The 16026-nt window shown below is 35.6% G+C and overlaps 1 protein-coding gene across 10 annotated transcripts in view; it reads right to left on the bottom strand.

Moving 5' to 3' along the window:
- Positions 1 to 1470: 1470 nt before the first annotated feature.
- NLGN1 (neuroligin 1) overlaps positions 1471 to 16026 on the bottom strand; it is a 494803-nt gene continuing 480247 nt past the window's right edge. For 7 of the 10 annotated variants that reach the window (XM_085232837.1, XM_085232836.1, XM_085232835.1 and 4 more), the window contains 3 exons: positions 11000 to 11212; positions 5618 to 6407; positions 1471 to 4789 (listed from right to left, as the gene is read on the bottom strand). In XM_085232837.1, coding sequence (XP_085088963.1) covers positions 3967 to 4789; positions 5618 to 6407; positions 11000 to 11212 — 1826 coding nt within the window. In that variant the 3' untranslated portion in view covers positions 1471 to 3966. The remainder of the gene's footprint in view (positions 4790 to 5617; positions 6408 to 10999; positions 11213 to 16026) is intronic. The other 3 variants (XM_085232842.1, XM_085232840.1, XM_085232838.1) reach the window with 1 other exon arrangement.

Raw genomic sequence — 16026 nt, forward strand, 5'->3', positions numbered from 1 at the left:
CAACAGCTATTCTAACAAGGGCTTTGAATAAAAATAACAAAACCTCTGCAGGGAATTTCCCTTTCATTTCATTTATTTGGCTGCACATTTTCACAACAATAATTAAATTATCTAATGTTAGCTTTTACTAAAGAGTGATCATCGGCAACAATCCACTAGTAGGAAAAAAAGATGGATCAAAGGCCAATATTTTAAACCAACAGCTCAGGGAAAAAAACAACTTCCAAACATCAAAGGAATGCCATGATGTTTGGCAGCTTCTTAGGAATTCAGTTATCAGCTCTTAGTGAAGATGGCAACAGAAATCCCAGCATTTCTGTGCAGTGGTGTCTCTAAGGCTGCAACATGTTTACAAGTTAGACCTCTATTTTTCCAGTTTTCAGTATGTTTCAATAATCAAAACATTTGGTAATTACAGTTTTGTAACATAGGAGGCCATGCTTAGTGCAGATAACAAAAAGAAGTACCTCTTCCCATGGAATGTTACGTTCAGGTAGTTCGTCCATGCCCTATGGCTCTTCTGCGGGTGCAGAATGCCACATAGAACCAACTAAGATACCATTGAGCAAAATGCACTTTTATCTGCTTTATTTCTCCTAGAAATGTAGCACAGCACATTATATTACCTGTAATTTTAATAGCTAAATGAGACAATGATTCCATGGTTATTTTTTTCTCAAAGTGGTAGAATACATTTCCTTCCAAAGGTCTGCAAACATATTTACAAAAGTGTGAAAGCAGTAAATGCAGGCTTTTTATATTTTTACTGAATTTCCAAAGATCGACTAATATCTTCATTTTATTGGAAATGTGGTCCAAGGATGATACAAGAAATTAAATATCACACTCGATTTTGTTTTCTTGGAGGCCATGGTGGAAACAAATGAAACAGATGAGTATTTTAAAAAGAACAAACTTATATTCCATGAAGCGTAACGACGATATTCCCAAACCGTTTCCTCTATTTTTATTATGCTTCAGCTCTAAAACATCTCTTGGTCTTTCTTAATGTCATCTTAAGATGTGGGAAACCACCTCCCTTTTGGAAGACCAGCTGCTGTGATGTGAAGTAGCCATTAAAATATCATTCACAGTATCTGCATCCTATGTGAACTTATTTTCAAGCAGGACTTACAAAATTTGTATCGTTGACTTCATCTTTCACATTTTAAATACTCTTGGCTGACAAAAATAAAGTGTAGTGTCATGCTTGGTTTACCTAAATCATTTATTTTGTAACTAATAAAAGTAAACAATTACCAGATACTGTATATATAGATATATATATATATGGCCACAAATAAACTATAGTAGAAAGTTATTTTGGTTTTGATAAAGTTAAGAAAAGCACATAAAATCATATTTCATTAATATCTTGTTTTATGGCCATCAATATTTTTTGTGGTTTTTTTTTTTGTTGTTGTTTTGTTCATCAACATAGCAAAATACAATCTTCCTATCAAACAATAATTATTAGATGGCAGACAATTTTTTTATTGGTTTACATTGGCAGGTCACAGTCTAAAAGCACAACCACATCAGGCAGAAATTGCACACAGACCGCCCTGGATTTTGAAGACAATACTGTTTTTGCTTCTACCAAAAGATCTTAATTTTTAACACTGGGGACTGGGAGATGCACTCATTGAATACACGGATTTCAATTGTGGGCTTTTTTAGCTAAATAAAATGACTGAAATCACAGCATTTTGTTTTGATTATAGCTTCACTTTTAATGTTCATGCTTGATGTTAGCAAACGTGCTTTGAACTTCCTAGTGGCTGTTCCATAAATGTTAACACATCCAAATAAAACCAAGGTGATTTTTTTCTGTTGTGGACTTCTGCAAATTTATTCCAATTAGGCCTGTTCACTGGCTTTCTTTTTTGGTCTTCATTTTTATATTTATATTTTGAACTTTTTTCTGAAAATGACAGGAGAGATTTCTGTGTAATACTGTAACATAAAGTCGGTGCTTTTGGAAGATATGACAGCAGCTAGGACTGGCCTGTAAATATGCAGTTCTGTTAATTGCAGAAGGCATGTCCATGTCTTCAAAAACCAGACTGGTCTTAAGATATTACTCTTTATTTGAGACAGTTACCATTACTTCATTAAAAAATGACAAAACAGCAATAAACATTTTAGCTCTTTAATGAGCAAAGATCAGGTCTCTTAGCATTGGAATAATATTCGTTATCCAGATTATCTTTATTTCACTCAGTGACCAGTAATATGGCCAAGAAGTACAAAGTAATTTTCCATCAAGTAGTATACAATTTATTATTTTTTTTTTTGTGTAATAAGCTTTCATTCTTGAAAAAGAGTAACTGAAAAGAAATGTTTCTGTTACTGCAGTTAGTTTGTCAGAGAAAGTTCTTCGCATTATCTTACAAACTATCAAAATTGCTAGTAATTTGAAAAAATGTAAAAAAAAATCACATAACTTTAGTCTAATAGAAATATAGTACAGGTAAGAGAGAAAGTATTTATCAGGGATGTGCTCTTAAGTCCATCTCAATTATTTCTTTTATATAAATGTACATCTGATTACATATACAAACATTTTGAAAGGACTGTGGTATATAATTATTGGAAAGCAACAGGGAATGAAAAATTTCTTTTGATTTTAGAACACTCATTTTGAATCACACAAACATACGTAGCATTCAGATATTAAAATTTCCAGGTTTTGGCGCTCTCCCCGTTCTTCCATACCCTCTTCTGATCTACCGAATTCATTTCAATGGCTAATGTATAGCAAAACGGGAATTAACTTTATATTAAAGTATCATAAGTAAACTCTGTAACATGCAACATGAGTTCAAACAATAAACTGAGAGATGTAATCAGAGTGGTAATATTGGGGCGTTTTTATACCACAAAATATCATTGCAATTCAATCTTTGGACACACTTTACCTCACCAGTTTGAACTAAATATATTATAATTAAGTCACAGAAAATTATAAATCTTTTACCACAGGAGTTTCCATTAGAGTTACAATTATGTTAATGTTAGACACTATTTAGGTGGAAAGGGAAAACAACATTAATAAAATAGATTTTTTTCTGGGATTCAAATCAGTGAGTTTTCACCACTGCATACCTAGAATTCCAAAAATACCTCTTAGAACTGTTGCAATTCCTTCTTTTACTGAAATTACTATGAAATATTTCACTGTAATTACTTTTGCCCCTTTAAAAAACTTCCTTAGGTTGTGCCAATTGATGGAGAAAGCTTCTATTAAAAACTCCAATGGGATGAGAAGAATTTTAATTACGGCTTAATCAGCAGCACAGCCACCAAGCATATAAATTATCATGCACATCGTGCTAAAAATAACCAGTTTCTTTTATTCCCACAACTTTTATACTGACAGCACTTAAGTGATAATGTTGTACCTGCCAGGCTGTAAAACTTCTTTGTCTGACTGGCAGATCTCAGCATGAGCCCCTTCCTAAGGCCTTAACAGCATTGGTGCTTTGTGTACTTATTCAAATATGTAAATATGGTCTACACAATAAAACAGGTCCAAATAAAAATTGGTGAAAATTATCTGACATTCCATTAGTGTGTCCCTTGTGCATATTTATAGGTTTTTAAAATTTTCAGTCTTTGTTCTTTCCTGTTTGTGTTGCACATGCCTAATTCCATTATGTAACTTAAATCTTCAGAAAATTAATACTTGAATGTGAATGAAAAAGTATCATTCAGGACAACTGTTTCAAGCAATTGCAAACAGTTGGGTGGTTTTCTGTTTGTTTGTTTTTGTTTCTTAAGTTCATTTGATATATGTACAATTCATTTTTTTTTTCAAAACCCCAAAAGTTCTTGATATGTATATTCACATAATATTCCTCCATATTTAAATAGTAAGAGTCTTGTAGGTTGAAAACCAAGTAATCTTCAGTAATATCACCTACTGTAATCCATCAAAAATAAAGTTTGTTTCATCTTGTCTGGCTATACCCTGGTTGTTGAGTGTGAATGGGGGTGGGGATGAGGATGGGGCAGAGTATTGTTCTGTCCTCCGGTAAATGTATTGAATGTGTGTAAGGGCTGAATCCCTGGTATAGTGTTGGGAATCATTGTGATGGTGTTGGGCGTCATTAAGGGAATATCATCAGGAGACCTTCTCATAGCTAGCGTGTAGTCTGGGGGACAGGCGGTCCTGAGAACCACCTCATGTGGATGGATGGACTCACATTCATGATCCAAGTCAGTGTGCTTCATTTGGAGGGACATTATCTCCTCTTCTTGTGCATGGGTGAGATCATTGGTAGTAGTACGTTGTGGGCTACATCTTCTATGAACATCATGTCTCCGCTTGTCCTTTTTGTAGTACAATGCTGCAAAGGCCAAAATGTTCAGGAAGAGTAAAGATGCACCAACTGCAATAGTAACACTCAACTCTGTTGAATAGTCTCTTTGATCCACTGAAAATGGGCTTGGTTGCTGTTTGGGATCATCTTGTTTGGCTGTAGGAAAGGCTGAAGTAACAGAAACGGAATTTTTCCTTGTTGGTCTGAAAGTATTATCTGTTGATGGCACTTTAGTTGTGGTAGAGGTATACTGTGAAATGTCGTTAAGATTGTGCAGATGAGGTACCAGTTCCAACCAAAGGTTCACTTTATTGGCCCTATAATGTTCTTTAACTCGTGGTTTTAATCCAATGTGAAGATACAGTTGGTCTTTCTGAGAATATCTGGTCCATGCTACTTCTTCAAAACGATTTGGTTTTGTATGGATGAATTTTGTATCTTGTGGCACGGGCTGATTTGGGTCACTAAAAAAGAAAATCTCAAATTTTATACAGTATTTCAAAAGGAAATATAAAATTAGTATCTTATACTTAACATTCACGTCTGCCTTTGGACAGAGCAGCATATTATTTCTTAAAAGAAGAGGTCTTATTAATCTCAGCTAGATACAGTATTATGCAAATGAACCACATATAATCTTTTGTTACATAGAATTCATCACTTCTCTATTTCTAAAAAATGATAGTATCGCTCACACAAATCTTTTACTGCTGAGGAAAAACTGCCAGCAGTGTGGTGATGTGGGCAAATGCCTTCAAGAAACCAGTGTGAGAGGCCATTAAGCTTTTTCTATTTTCATTTTAGTAACCTGAAGCACAGCATTTCAGTTCACACACAGTATCTGTGGTCTTCTAGAGGTGAAAAGACCACAGCAGGGCATAACTCAACGTAACACATACTGACTTAGACTCCAACGGCCAAAGGTGGAGTAGCATTTTGAGCTACAACTAAAAGCGGGATTTGTGAAAATGTCAAAACCTCTCAAGTTGTTAGATGTATTAATGTAAAACTTTTTTAACTACCTGCATATGCTAAACAGTCAATTTATTACTTTTCTAGTGATTTTTGTGTATGTGGTGTTTAAAATATCTTCATTCAGATTACTCACAAAGATATTTTTCTCTCCTTTTGCCAGAACGTATAAGTGAACTCAATGACATTACCCAGCTATGTAACCCAATTCTTAATTTCTTACTCATCTGTGAGTATTTCCAAGGGAAATATTCAAGGGAAAGCATTAATTACTTATACGCAGTGTTTTTATATAAAATTATTCATTATCTGGTACTCACCCAGTTTTTGCGAAGTTTGTCCAGTATGTCATCACTACTGCACTTAGCATGACATCATTTTTGGAGAAATTACAAGGAAATAATTCAGTAGGACCAATCATGGGGATTCCCAGTACGTAAGGAACCTCATCTCCATGGGCTGCATCTGCCCATGCAGGTACCTGATCTGTCTGGCAATGATGGTAAAAGGCATAGAAATATGTAGGCGATCCAAAATTCGAGTGAAGATCAGCTGTGGCCACTGCTGGTGCAACCCATTGGTGATCAGTAAACAAAGCCAGCAGTGTTTTCCTTCTGGTCTCAGGATTGTGTCGATCTGCCCAGTCGGTGTACATAAATTTAATAGTTTCCCTCAATATATCTTTGCCTTCAGGGTATCCGTACAAGTTATCGACAAAATTAGAAACTGCGAAGTCAAAATCACTAGCCGATATGCCATCTTCACTATCCACAATATTTTCAACAAATTTTAATCCTTCGCCTTGATTAACTCCCAGCATGATGTCATAATTGAGGAATTCTCCTTGTTCCATCAATATCTGAGGATCATCAGGTATCACATCGCCATCAATTACTGGTCCAAAGGCTATATGGTATCTAGCTGGTTGAATGTCCTGGTCAACGAGTTCTCTATAAGGCTTCTTCTGTAGACATTCTACCAGTTCTACAGTGTCTGACATGTTGCAACCAACTTTTGTAGCCAGCATCCTGGCATATTTTGCAGGCTGAAAACTAACCGCCCAGCTGGACAGTGCTGTTCCACTTTGAGCTATTGCTCTTTGAAAAAGTCCTGTGGGGAGAAATATTTTAAAACTACTGAAGTGACCTTGAAACAGCTATATACTTGAAAGATTCAAAGAAGTTCTTTGAAACACTAGTAAAGTTTAACAGAAAAAATACTTAAAAACAATCTTAGTAATAGATAAATACACAAGATGATGAGATCTGACTGCCTTTAAGTCTACAGGTAATGTCTACAAAATCAACACAATATGTGCAGAAACTGAAGCAAATGATTCTACCCTTGTGTAGTCCAGCTGAAGATCAGACTTTCAAAAGGAACTCAGAAAGAAAAAGTAGCAGCATTACCTTGTGACCAGTGATGCTATTAGTATGAAAGAAACTCCTGTCTTTAAAACACATTATAGGCTGGAGAAAAAGCCAGGAAGTCTCTTCAAGCTATCATCAGCATGCATGTATATGATCACGTATTAAATAAAACTGATATACTGCTATTTTATTTTCTCCTTGGGATTAAACCTGGTTTGAGAGGTACGGTGTATTTGAACTGTATATTATAGCAAAAGTTAATGTTTTGGAGCAATGGATGAGAAGGTACTAGGCAGCTATTAAATTTACATGTGTCTGAGAGTTCAAGATCCTTTCTTGTAAAGTGTTTTTTTAATGAATGTTTATAGTGATCACACGTGAAACATGAAAAATGTATATTTTACACTATTTAACTTTGTAATTCAGAGATATGAGCATATGTTCAGGTATTCGTTTAGGAAAGAGAGCATGAACCAGCTCTGTATATAAACTTGTAGCAAATCCCAAGGACTTCAGTGCAACTAATTTGAATTTCTGCTGATTTAACTAGCATTCTGGATCAGGAATTCCACTCATAGAAATAAAAACTGTTTTAAAATTGACCTTTTCCTCTCCTCTCCATAAGCATTTTGGAGTGTGTTATGAAGTAAAGCCTCACCCTTCTTGTCGTCAATAAATCAATTAATTTTTTTGCTAATGACTTTAACATGGTGAAGACTCCAATCTTATTCCTATATATCATGCATTCCTTTCATTTTGGGCTTTTTCTCACTCCCTCTGGAAAGAACAGTTCCATTTCTGAAAGAAATTTTGAGTGTAACAAAAGACAGAAAAATTGATCTCCTATAATTCTCATTTTTAATGTTAGTACAATAGAAACTTAGATTATATGTAGGTGCTTGTGGTCTTTCTGGTTTTTTTTTGTGGTTTTTTTTTTTTTTTTTCATTTCCATGGACGTGCATCCAGTTCATATCATTAACTTTAGGACTTACTACTGGAAGGTATTTTACACTGGATTCTACCTTTTTAAAGCTCACTACAAGTAATACAAAATGGTCCATTGCAAATGTAAGTCGTACTGGTATAAGACATATAGCTCAGAATTAGGTTTTACTTACTTTTGTAGGTACCCAGAGTAATTCCACTGACTTTGGTCAGGAACTGACACGAAATGACATTTGGCCTCACTTAATTTTGCTCAGGATGTATATTCTGGCCCATGTTTGGTGAAGAGCTGGGTACTTCCACAAAAGAAATTAGTGCTAAGGTACTCAGCTTACTTCAGAACTTGATTTCAATAATGCAAAACACGTCATATACTTTGATAGGTAACATATTTCTATCAATTAAAAAAATAAAATTAAATACTTCCGTATTCTCTTAATTAAGTCAGAGATGTGTCTTTACAAACTATACTGCAGTACCAGATTCTGCACATTCAGAAGTTATTAAGGATCAATTGCTATAAGGAAATATTTTACAAGCTTATGAGGAATTTTCAAATCATTTTAGACTGTATTAAAGTGAAATCCAAGTCTTAAAATCAGATAGGTGTAGGGATTGAAATATGTAAACTCAAGCTTCTCCTTAAATTTACGAGAAGTCATATCCAAGATGTTATTTCCTTGAAAGAAATGAGTAAAAAATAAGAAAGAGCTGGAGCTATAAAGCAAGTAAAAATATATCTGCATGTTTACAAGGTCAGATATTGAGCTAGTATAAATCAGTGCAAAGTCAGAGGAATTACCCCAGAGGATCCAGGCATTATATTAAATGTAACAAAATGACAAAACTGAATTTTCACAAACATGCATTTCATGATACTTCATAATGTTTCTTTTTGCATATTGCATAAATCTCTTTTTATTGCTTTATTAAATATCTCTGAAGAAGGACAGAAAGAGTAGGCTACGTATTAAAAAATGCTGCTTTAAACACAATGGCTTGCTAAGTGAATATAAACATTGAACACTGGATTAAGTAAAAGTGGTCAAGTCCTCTAGCCTTAAAGTTCTCTTAGGAAATGAAACTAAACATCCTCCCTTCTGGTGAAAAATTCTTAAGGGAATATTCCTCGTCTCAAACTGTTTGGTAAAAAATGAATAATGCTGTGAAAAATTATTTTCATTCTGTCAGATCATTATCTCACAGGAAGGAGAAATATATTTTTATCTGATAATGTGCATGATTATTATAGCTTACGGGCTTCAAACTGATGGCAAGAAGATTTAAATGCTCAGCAGACCATATCGCTTTGTGACTTCTATTCAAAAGCTCACCAAATAAATAATAATAATTTGCAATTTGCATTTATTCATCTACATTTTCAGAGTGCTTTCTAAAGATGAGTGCTGTTCTGCCCACTTGCAGATGGGCTGCACAGAACAGCACCATCTTAAAAGGGGCTGAATGTGTCCCCTCAGCTACCAAGTGATCCTTCCAAAGGAAAATGGAGCAAAGAGAGCAACTGAATTTGCATCTTATGAAAGAGACTGGTTAACAATTTGCAACAAAATTTGTTTGGAAAATATTAGTATATTGCAAAATATTTTAAAAAAATTTAAACAGCTTTTCTTATTTGAAGCTGACCAAATTATTTTAGTAATTCTTTAGTGACACGTCTAAAAATCTCCAAGTGAAATATAATGAGTACATGTGGGTGGCATGTTTAATCCAAAATTCAATAAAGGTTTTTTTTGTTTTGTTTTGGTTTTGTTTTTTTCCTTTTGTTATAAAAGAAACCCTGACATTTACAACTCCATTTCACATACACATCCTTAAACCCTCCCTCCAGATCCTTTGAACTGTTATGTTGGAAAATAATGGCACCAGTATCCCCCCAGAAATTCTGCTCCTGGAAGAATTCTGGATATGTGTTGAATATGACAGAGTAAAATTTCCTGATAGGAGGCAAGACATGACTGTCCAGATATTTTAAATAGTGGCATATCACATGAATGCCACATTGCATCAGTAAGATTAGTATTATGGTCTAGTTTTGTGTAGTCCTGCGTGGTCCAGGAGTTGGACTCCATCATCCTTTTGGGTCCCTTCCAATTTGGGATATCCTATGATTCTATGATTAAAATTAAGTAAGAGGAAAGAAGAGAAATAAGGTCTCATTCAACTTTAAGCCAAACCCTCCACACCGAAAGTTATTTCTTGTGAGTTCTGGTGAAAAAAAAAAGAAAAAAAAAAAAAAAAAAAAAAAAAGATGAAGCACTGTGAATTTCAGATTGCAGGGTAATGCTTCTTGTAAAGAGAATCCATTTATTTCTCTCTTTTAAAATAGTTTAAAGGCCTGACCTAAAGAACCTGTCACTTTCATTGACCTCAGTGGGTTCTGTATCACAGCGTTGGGTAAATACAGCTATTTTAATCTCACTGGAATTATTGTTTTATGACTGGCCAATTAGTCTTCCATGAAGATACAACAATATAAACCAGTGTGGGATTGTGTGCCCAGTGACAGTGTGATTTCCTTTGTAAAAATCAACAATACGGATTTATTTGTGAAAACAGTGAGACAGAAGTAATGTGATCGATAAGCAATAGCCATGCAAATGAGAAAATCCACGTGGAACTTCGATACTAAGCTAATGGAATAAAAAATTGGGGGCCCTCAAACAGCTTGTTTTTAATTTCCTGCTGTCTGCCTCAAGTAGAGAGAAAAGGTGTTAGTTACGGAATAGGAAAAGATATAGAAGAAAATCCATTTGCAACTTGGATGCTTTGACAATTTTGGATCATGCATGCAAGACATTCAACCATTTTTATTTTTTTTAATTAGATGACAGCAAGTAGAAGCTTATGCAGTTTCAGACCAAAGATTTCTGAACTAGGTACTCTTCTCCTTCACACAAAATAGTAGTTTTAAGTATTTTAGTTGTTAGCCTGAAAAGAGAAACTGTGTCTTTTTAGTTTTCCTTAAATTCTGCTCCTCATGAGAAACTAAACTTGCCTTTCATGATTGTCTGAATATAGATGACCTCATCTACTGTGAGCATGACTGACTGGTTTTCCAAAAAGGACACCCTTAGGTAGGAAAGAAGAGAGACAAAACTGATACACTGAGCATATGCTGTTCAGAAGTCTGCTATAAAGCATTTCAACAAAGCTCCATAGGAAAAAGAAGAAAGTGACCCAAAATTTAAACATGCACAGAAGAGCTGAGGGGGAAGGCGGCTAAGTACAGCCTTTAGAAAGTTTGCTTAATACTGAGCTGAACTCAACTGTTCATAGAACAAAGGGAATATACAAAGCATCACATAGTACTAATGGTGGTGGCATGCAGACACCAAAATTGTCAAAATTTGCAACCTGCATAATACCTTTGGTTGAATTGCTCCAACGGTTACCTTCAGAATAATGGGATAAAGTCAACAGATTGACGCATGAACCGCCTGCACCAGATCCAAAAACAGTTATTCTTAACGGGTCACCACCAAAGAACCCAATATTTTCACTAGTCCATCGCAAAGCTTGAATTAGATCAAGGAGGCCATAGTTTCCTTTTGCTGCTTGGTCCCCAGTGCTCAAAAATCCTGTGAATGGAAACGAAAAAAAAGAAAGGGTTAGAGAAGTACTCTTCTGACTAATCTTTCTGCAGTCTTCTAGGTAATACTTTAAAGGTATACGAAGTTAAGCATCATGCAATTGCATCATTTTCCATATTCACTAGACAGCAATTTACAATTTTGCACTCGCCTTGGAATAATTCCTTTTGTGTTCACTCTTTTGGCCATGATATATTAATGTAGAGAAAATGAAGAAACATCACAGGCTGAGTATTCATCAAAGTACTAACAAGTCACAATTTACTGCTCCCAAAGACTCTGTGCTGATTACACTAAGTTAAAGAGTAAAGGTTTAGAAAACAGATGTGATGAAAGCATTTTTAAGGGGTTGGTCAACTGTGTATTGCAGTTCTGCAGATGCATCCGACAGCTTTGTTCCTGCTCAAAAGGCAACAACTCCACTTCTTTGCATATCATGTTCAGTTAAATCACAATAATACAATCTTTATTTTCTTTTTTTTTTTTTTCCATATTCTTTTCTCCCCCTAAAAATACAGCTGGTGTCACCGGACAACTATATTGAAAAATGAACTCAAGTCCCCAAGTTCCAGCACACAGTCATTAACCTCAATTAATTGAATCTACATTAAAAGGATAAAGACAATTTAAGCCATTTCTGTGTCCCCTGAACATCAAGAAGATAAGAGCTCGGGGCAATCGGGAGAGCACAGGAATTGCTTCCTTTTATTCCTACTGGAAGAAAAACAGTGCAACACATCAGATGCAGGAACGACTGTTTTACACTTTACTCCCAGCAGTGCCCTGGCATTTATTATTGCCATTACTTCTGTCATTAGAGCCTACTGAATAAATGGTGGACAATAAAGACTTTGGAGAGAATCACCGTTGATAAAATACTCTGTTTTGCTCTTGGATACCGTTAGTTGACATTTCCAATGTTCTTAAGCCTTAAAAACCAAAATATTTAAATAATACCAGCATCCTGATGCAGCCCGGTGCCTCCATTTGCATATGGAACTGATTTAATCATCACTAAGTCAACAATGTAACTGTTTTCAGTACATGCTTCGTAGAGAAATGCAACCATTAGAGCAGTTATTTCCACATTATTTATGTATTAGTGAATCTTCTACTCTAGTTAAAGTTACACTGATTTAACTCTCTTTAGTGTAGACAGCCTACTCAGAAATTCACAGTTTTTTTTAAACAAAACTACAACATGGCTCTCAGAGGACTGTCACTGCTTCATTATGACAAGAACAACATCTTAAGAGATATTTCTACAAAGAAATGGAGAAGTGCAAACACATATATAATGTAAGAATTCACCAAGAAGACAGCTAGGTGCACATGCATACCTATATCCATATGTACTAGGAACATGCAATTTGGTACCTTATGATTGTTCCTATTTGACTTCAAATGCCAAGCTTACATGTGGTATTCTTCTGAAATTGGTATTCTTATGTAGACATTTATAGTAAGAGACCTTTGCTGTAAACTGCACTGATGGCTAATCGGCATCGCTGCCTCAGTTGTAGAGCTATGGCACATTTGGGGTGAAGAGTTTTGTTTGTGTAGGTCAGTCCTGATCTTTGTTACCATGGAGAGGAGACAGGAAAGTGGCATAAGGTGCCAGGCCAGCAATTCTCCCATTTTCAGAGCTAATGTACAGGTCTAATGGGCATACTTCATTCACTGTAGCTGTTGTAAATCGCTGTTTGGATACCGGACTCTAAAATAACAACTATTTTATGACTAAAACCCACCACACTTACTTATTATTTAACCGCATGGAAAGGAAAGTAGCATCATTGTCACAGAAGAAAACATCACCACCTTATTCAGGGAAAACCCAGAAATGAACTCGTAATGAATTCATTCTCATTTTACTATTACAACCCCGTACTCAGTTGAGATGAATATTATGCTATTTTACTCTCTTTTTTGACTCTCCTACGTTTATTTCCTTACACGCAACCGAAGAGGCTGGTAAGCATGCCTATGCAACGGACCAGCCCCAATATACTCAGAAGCACTCATTCCTGTCTCCACATAAACAGTTCTTAAAGATGCAGAGATACGATATGACAGCAAATCCACTGAAAGCTTCCTAAAGAGTCTCAATGCTTTGTCAGCCTGCTTGGAGCTGAGGGATGGCACCAGTGGCTGTAATAAAATTAAAATGTGTGAATCCATGGGAACTACTGGATCCTGTGGCTGCAGATGCTGGGAGAACCTTCTCCATTTCTTATGTAAGCACATGACTGAGGAAAATCAGTGACACATCAAATCATCAAGAAGCACATACGTGATTGTGCAGACTTACAGGATTACCACCACCACCACCACCACCACCAACAACAACAATTGAAAGTGGCAGTCCTTGAAATAAAAGCACCAATGGGACAGCAGTGATTACCAAAATTGTGCCCTAAACAGCTCTCTCTTTGATTTTTTTTCCCTTTTTCTGCCTTGCAGATTCTTAGGGCTCAGAAAGGGTCTGCTCTGAGCAAGGCTGCATGTTGGTATGAAAAAAAGGTGTAGAATTCTCAGTGACTTCTAGCACTTTGAAAATAGATGGCAGTGAAAGTCTTGAAGGAAAACAAATGAAAACACTCAAGATTTCTGAACAAGTTATTTTCTATATTCTGCATAATATGCAGCAAAGCAGGCAGCAAGTAAGACTTTGCCTGGAAAAACGACAGCTGAAAATTACAGGTGAAGACTTAAGCAATCCCCTGATGTTAAATGAGATCACATCAAACCCTGAAGCTTGATGGGAAAATGGGAAATCCTTGGAAAATCATACATATACTCATTTTAAAGAATTTTTTGTGGAAAGGATCTTAAAAAGAAGCTAAAGAGGAAATTTCTCTTGCTGCTAAAAGTAGAAACTTGCATTCAATTCAGGAAATGTGCCAGAAGGGGGAGCTTTCAGTTTATTTAAAAAAAAAAAAAAAAAGAAAGAAAGAAAGAAAGGAACAAAAAGAAAGAAGTATTAGTAATATTTACCTCATTCATCTAAATTAGAGAAATTATGACTTGTGTCCAGAGCAATAGCTCTGATGCAAAAGGAATATCTCACGCCTCCTCAGCAAGAACCACATTGGCTGACTTCCATATCTACACAAGATGGATGATTATTGATGTTGACTTTCATGACACGAAACATTTCTATCTCAATTTTCAGAACCATAAGAAGCCTGATAATATCACCACCTGTTCATGCATTTTTTCTTATATGCAATAGTATCAGCATGGTCTAAAAGCACTCAAAATGCCACGAAATTGGAGATAGGACTTATAAAACAGATGAAGTTTTCTTTCTTTTTTTTCCCTTTTTTTTCCCTAGCAAGGAGTGCCATGTTGCAGTTACATCCATACAGAAATACATTAAATCACAGCATCATACTCATTCTGTAGGTCTGCGGAGCAAGTGCTTACTCCTATTTAGCACTAGGACAAAATAGAGGTTCTACCAATATTTTTTATCCCTGGAGGAGATTTCAGAATGTAGTTAATAAAGATACCATAAAAACCAATATCAAATCTATTCCTCCATCTGTGTCATTTCTAGGACACAATCACTACACTATGCAGATATTAAGCTAACAATTTTGAGTCAAAGAGGTGAACTGCCTTTGGTGGAAATGGCTGGTGCAAGTGTATGTATCTGAAAGCCTGCCTGTTTGTTCAACTGCATTGGCTAATTTATTAAAGTATATTATCCCTCCCTGCAAATAGTGTCTTATTAACATCCTAGGATTGTCATCTCTGCAGGAACACTATCAGAAGCCATCATCCCTGACTCTAAAAAAAAAAAAAAGAAAAAGAAAAAAAAAGGGGAAATAAATGATTCAATATTTTAGTGATTTCAGGAAGACATTTCCAAAAACAAAACAAACAAAACAAAACAAACAAACAAAAAAACCCTTATTTTGGTATTACTCTCTAAAAAGATCAGATTTTGTTCCATAATTAAGTTCTTCTACTGGAAACATTCCAATCATCAGCTGAACAATTGCTATTTTATATTCTGAACAGAGAGGCTATCTCTTCTTTTATCTCCTCTAAAGGAGCAGACAATAATAGAATTATGGAAGTGAGGACATGGTCTTTTGTGAGTTGAGCAAGAGATTTATTAAACTCATTTGGACCATGGCTCTGCCACATGGCTGTCCGACAAATGGACGGTGTGCCACAACCAGGCCCTGTATTTTGTGTTAAATAAATTTTAATGCTGCATAGGCTTATCTGCCCATTTAATGATTTGTGCTTCCATTCACACAAATAATTTTCTAATGCAATTCCAATATTTTTGAAGAGTAAATAAAATAATAGAGATGGGAAAGTTTAAAGATGTTGTTAAAAACCTTAGTAGATTCAATTATATTAAGCTCTGACCTAATTTAAACATGCAAATTAATGCAGAGGGGAAGGCTAAGAGAGATTTCTTTCCTAGGGTAAGGGAACTACTACAGCCTGATAATGCAGCAGGAGTTGGATTGGGCTGGCAGATACTGAAGTGCCATTTCCTATCGCTGAGAACCAAAGCACCCTTCTGATGAGTTCTGTCCTTGGGAGTATTCCTCAGCCCAGCAACCTCTGTGCCTGCACGAAAAGAGGGCGCAGAATGTCTTGCTTTGCCTGTGAGAAAATACACAGCAGGAAATGCTACTCTAAAAATAAATCACGTGATAGAAAGTGCACTAACATGCTGCAAGGTGGGCTGCTTTTTCTTCCTTTCTTTCTTTTTTTTTTTTTTTTTTACTTTGCCCAAAGAGCTACATTACTGAAAGCAGCAACACTTATGGCTT

This window comes from Meleagris gallopavo, chromosome 11, assembly GCF_905368555.1.
Source record: "Meleagris gallopavo chromosome 11, MGAL_WU_HG_1.1, whole genome shotgun sequence".
NCBI lineage: Eukaryota > Metazoa > Chordata > Aves > Galliformes > Phasianidae > Meleagris > Meleagris gallopavo.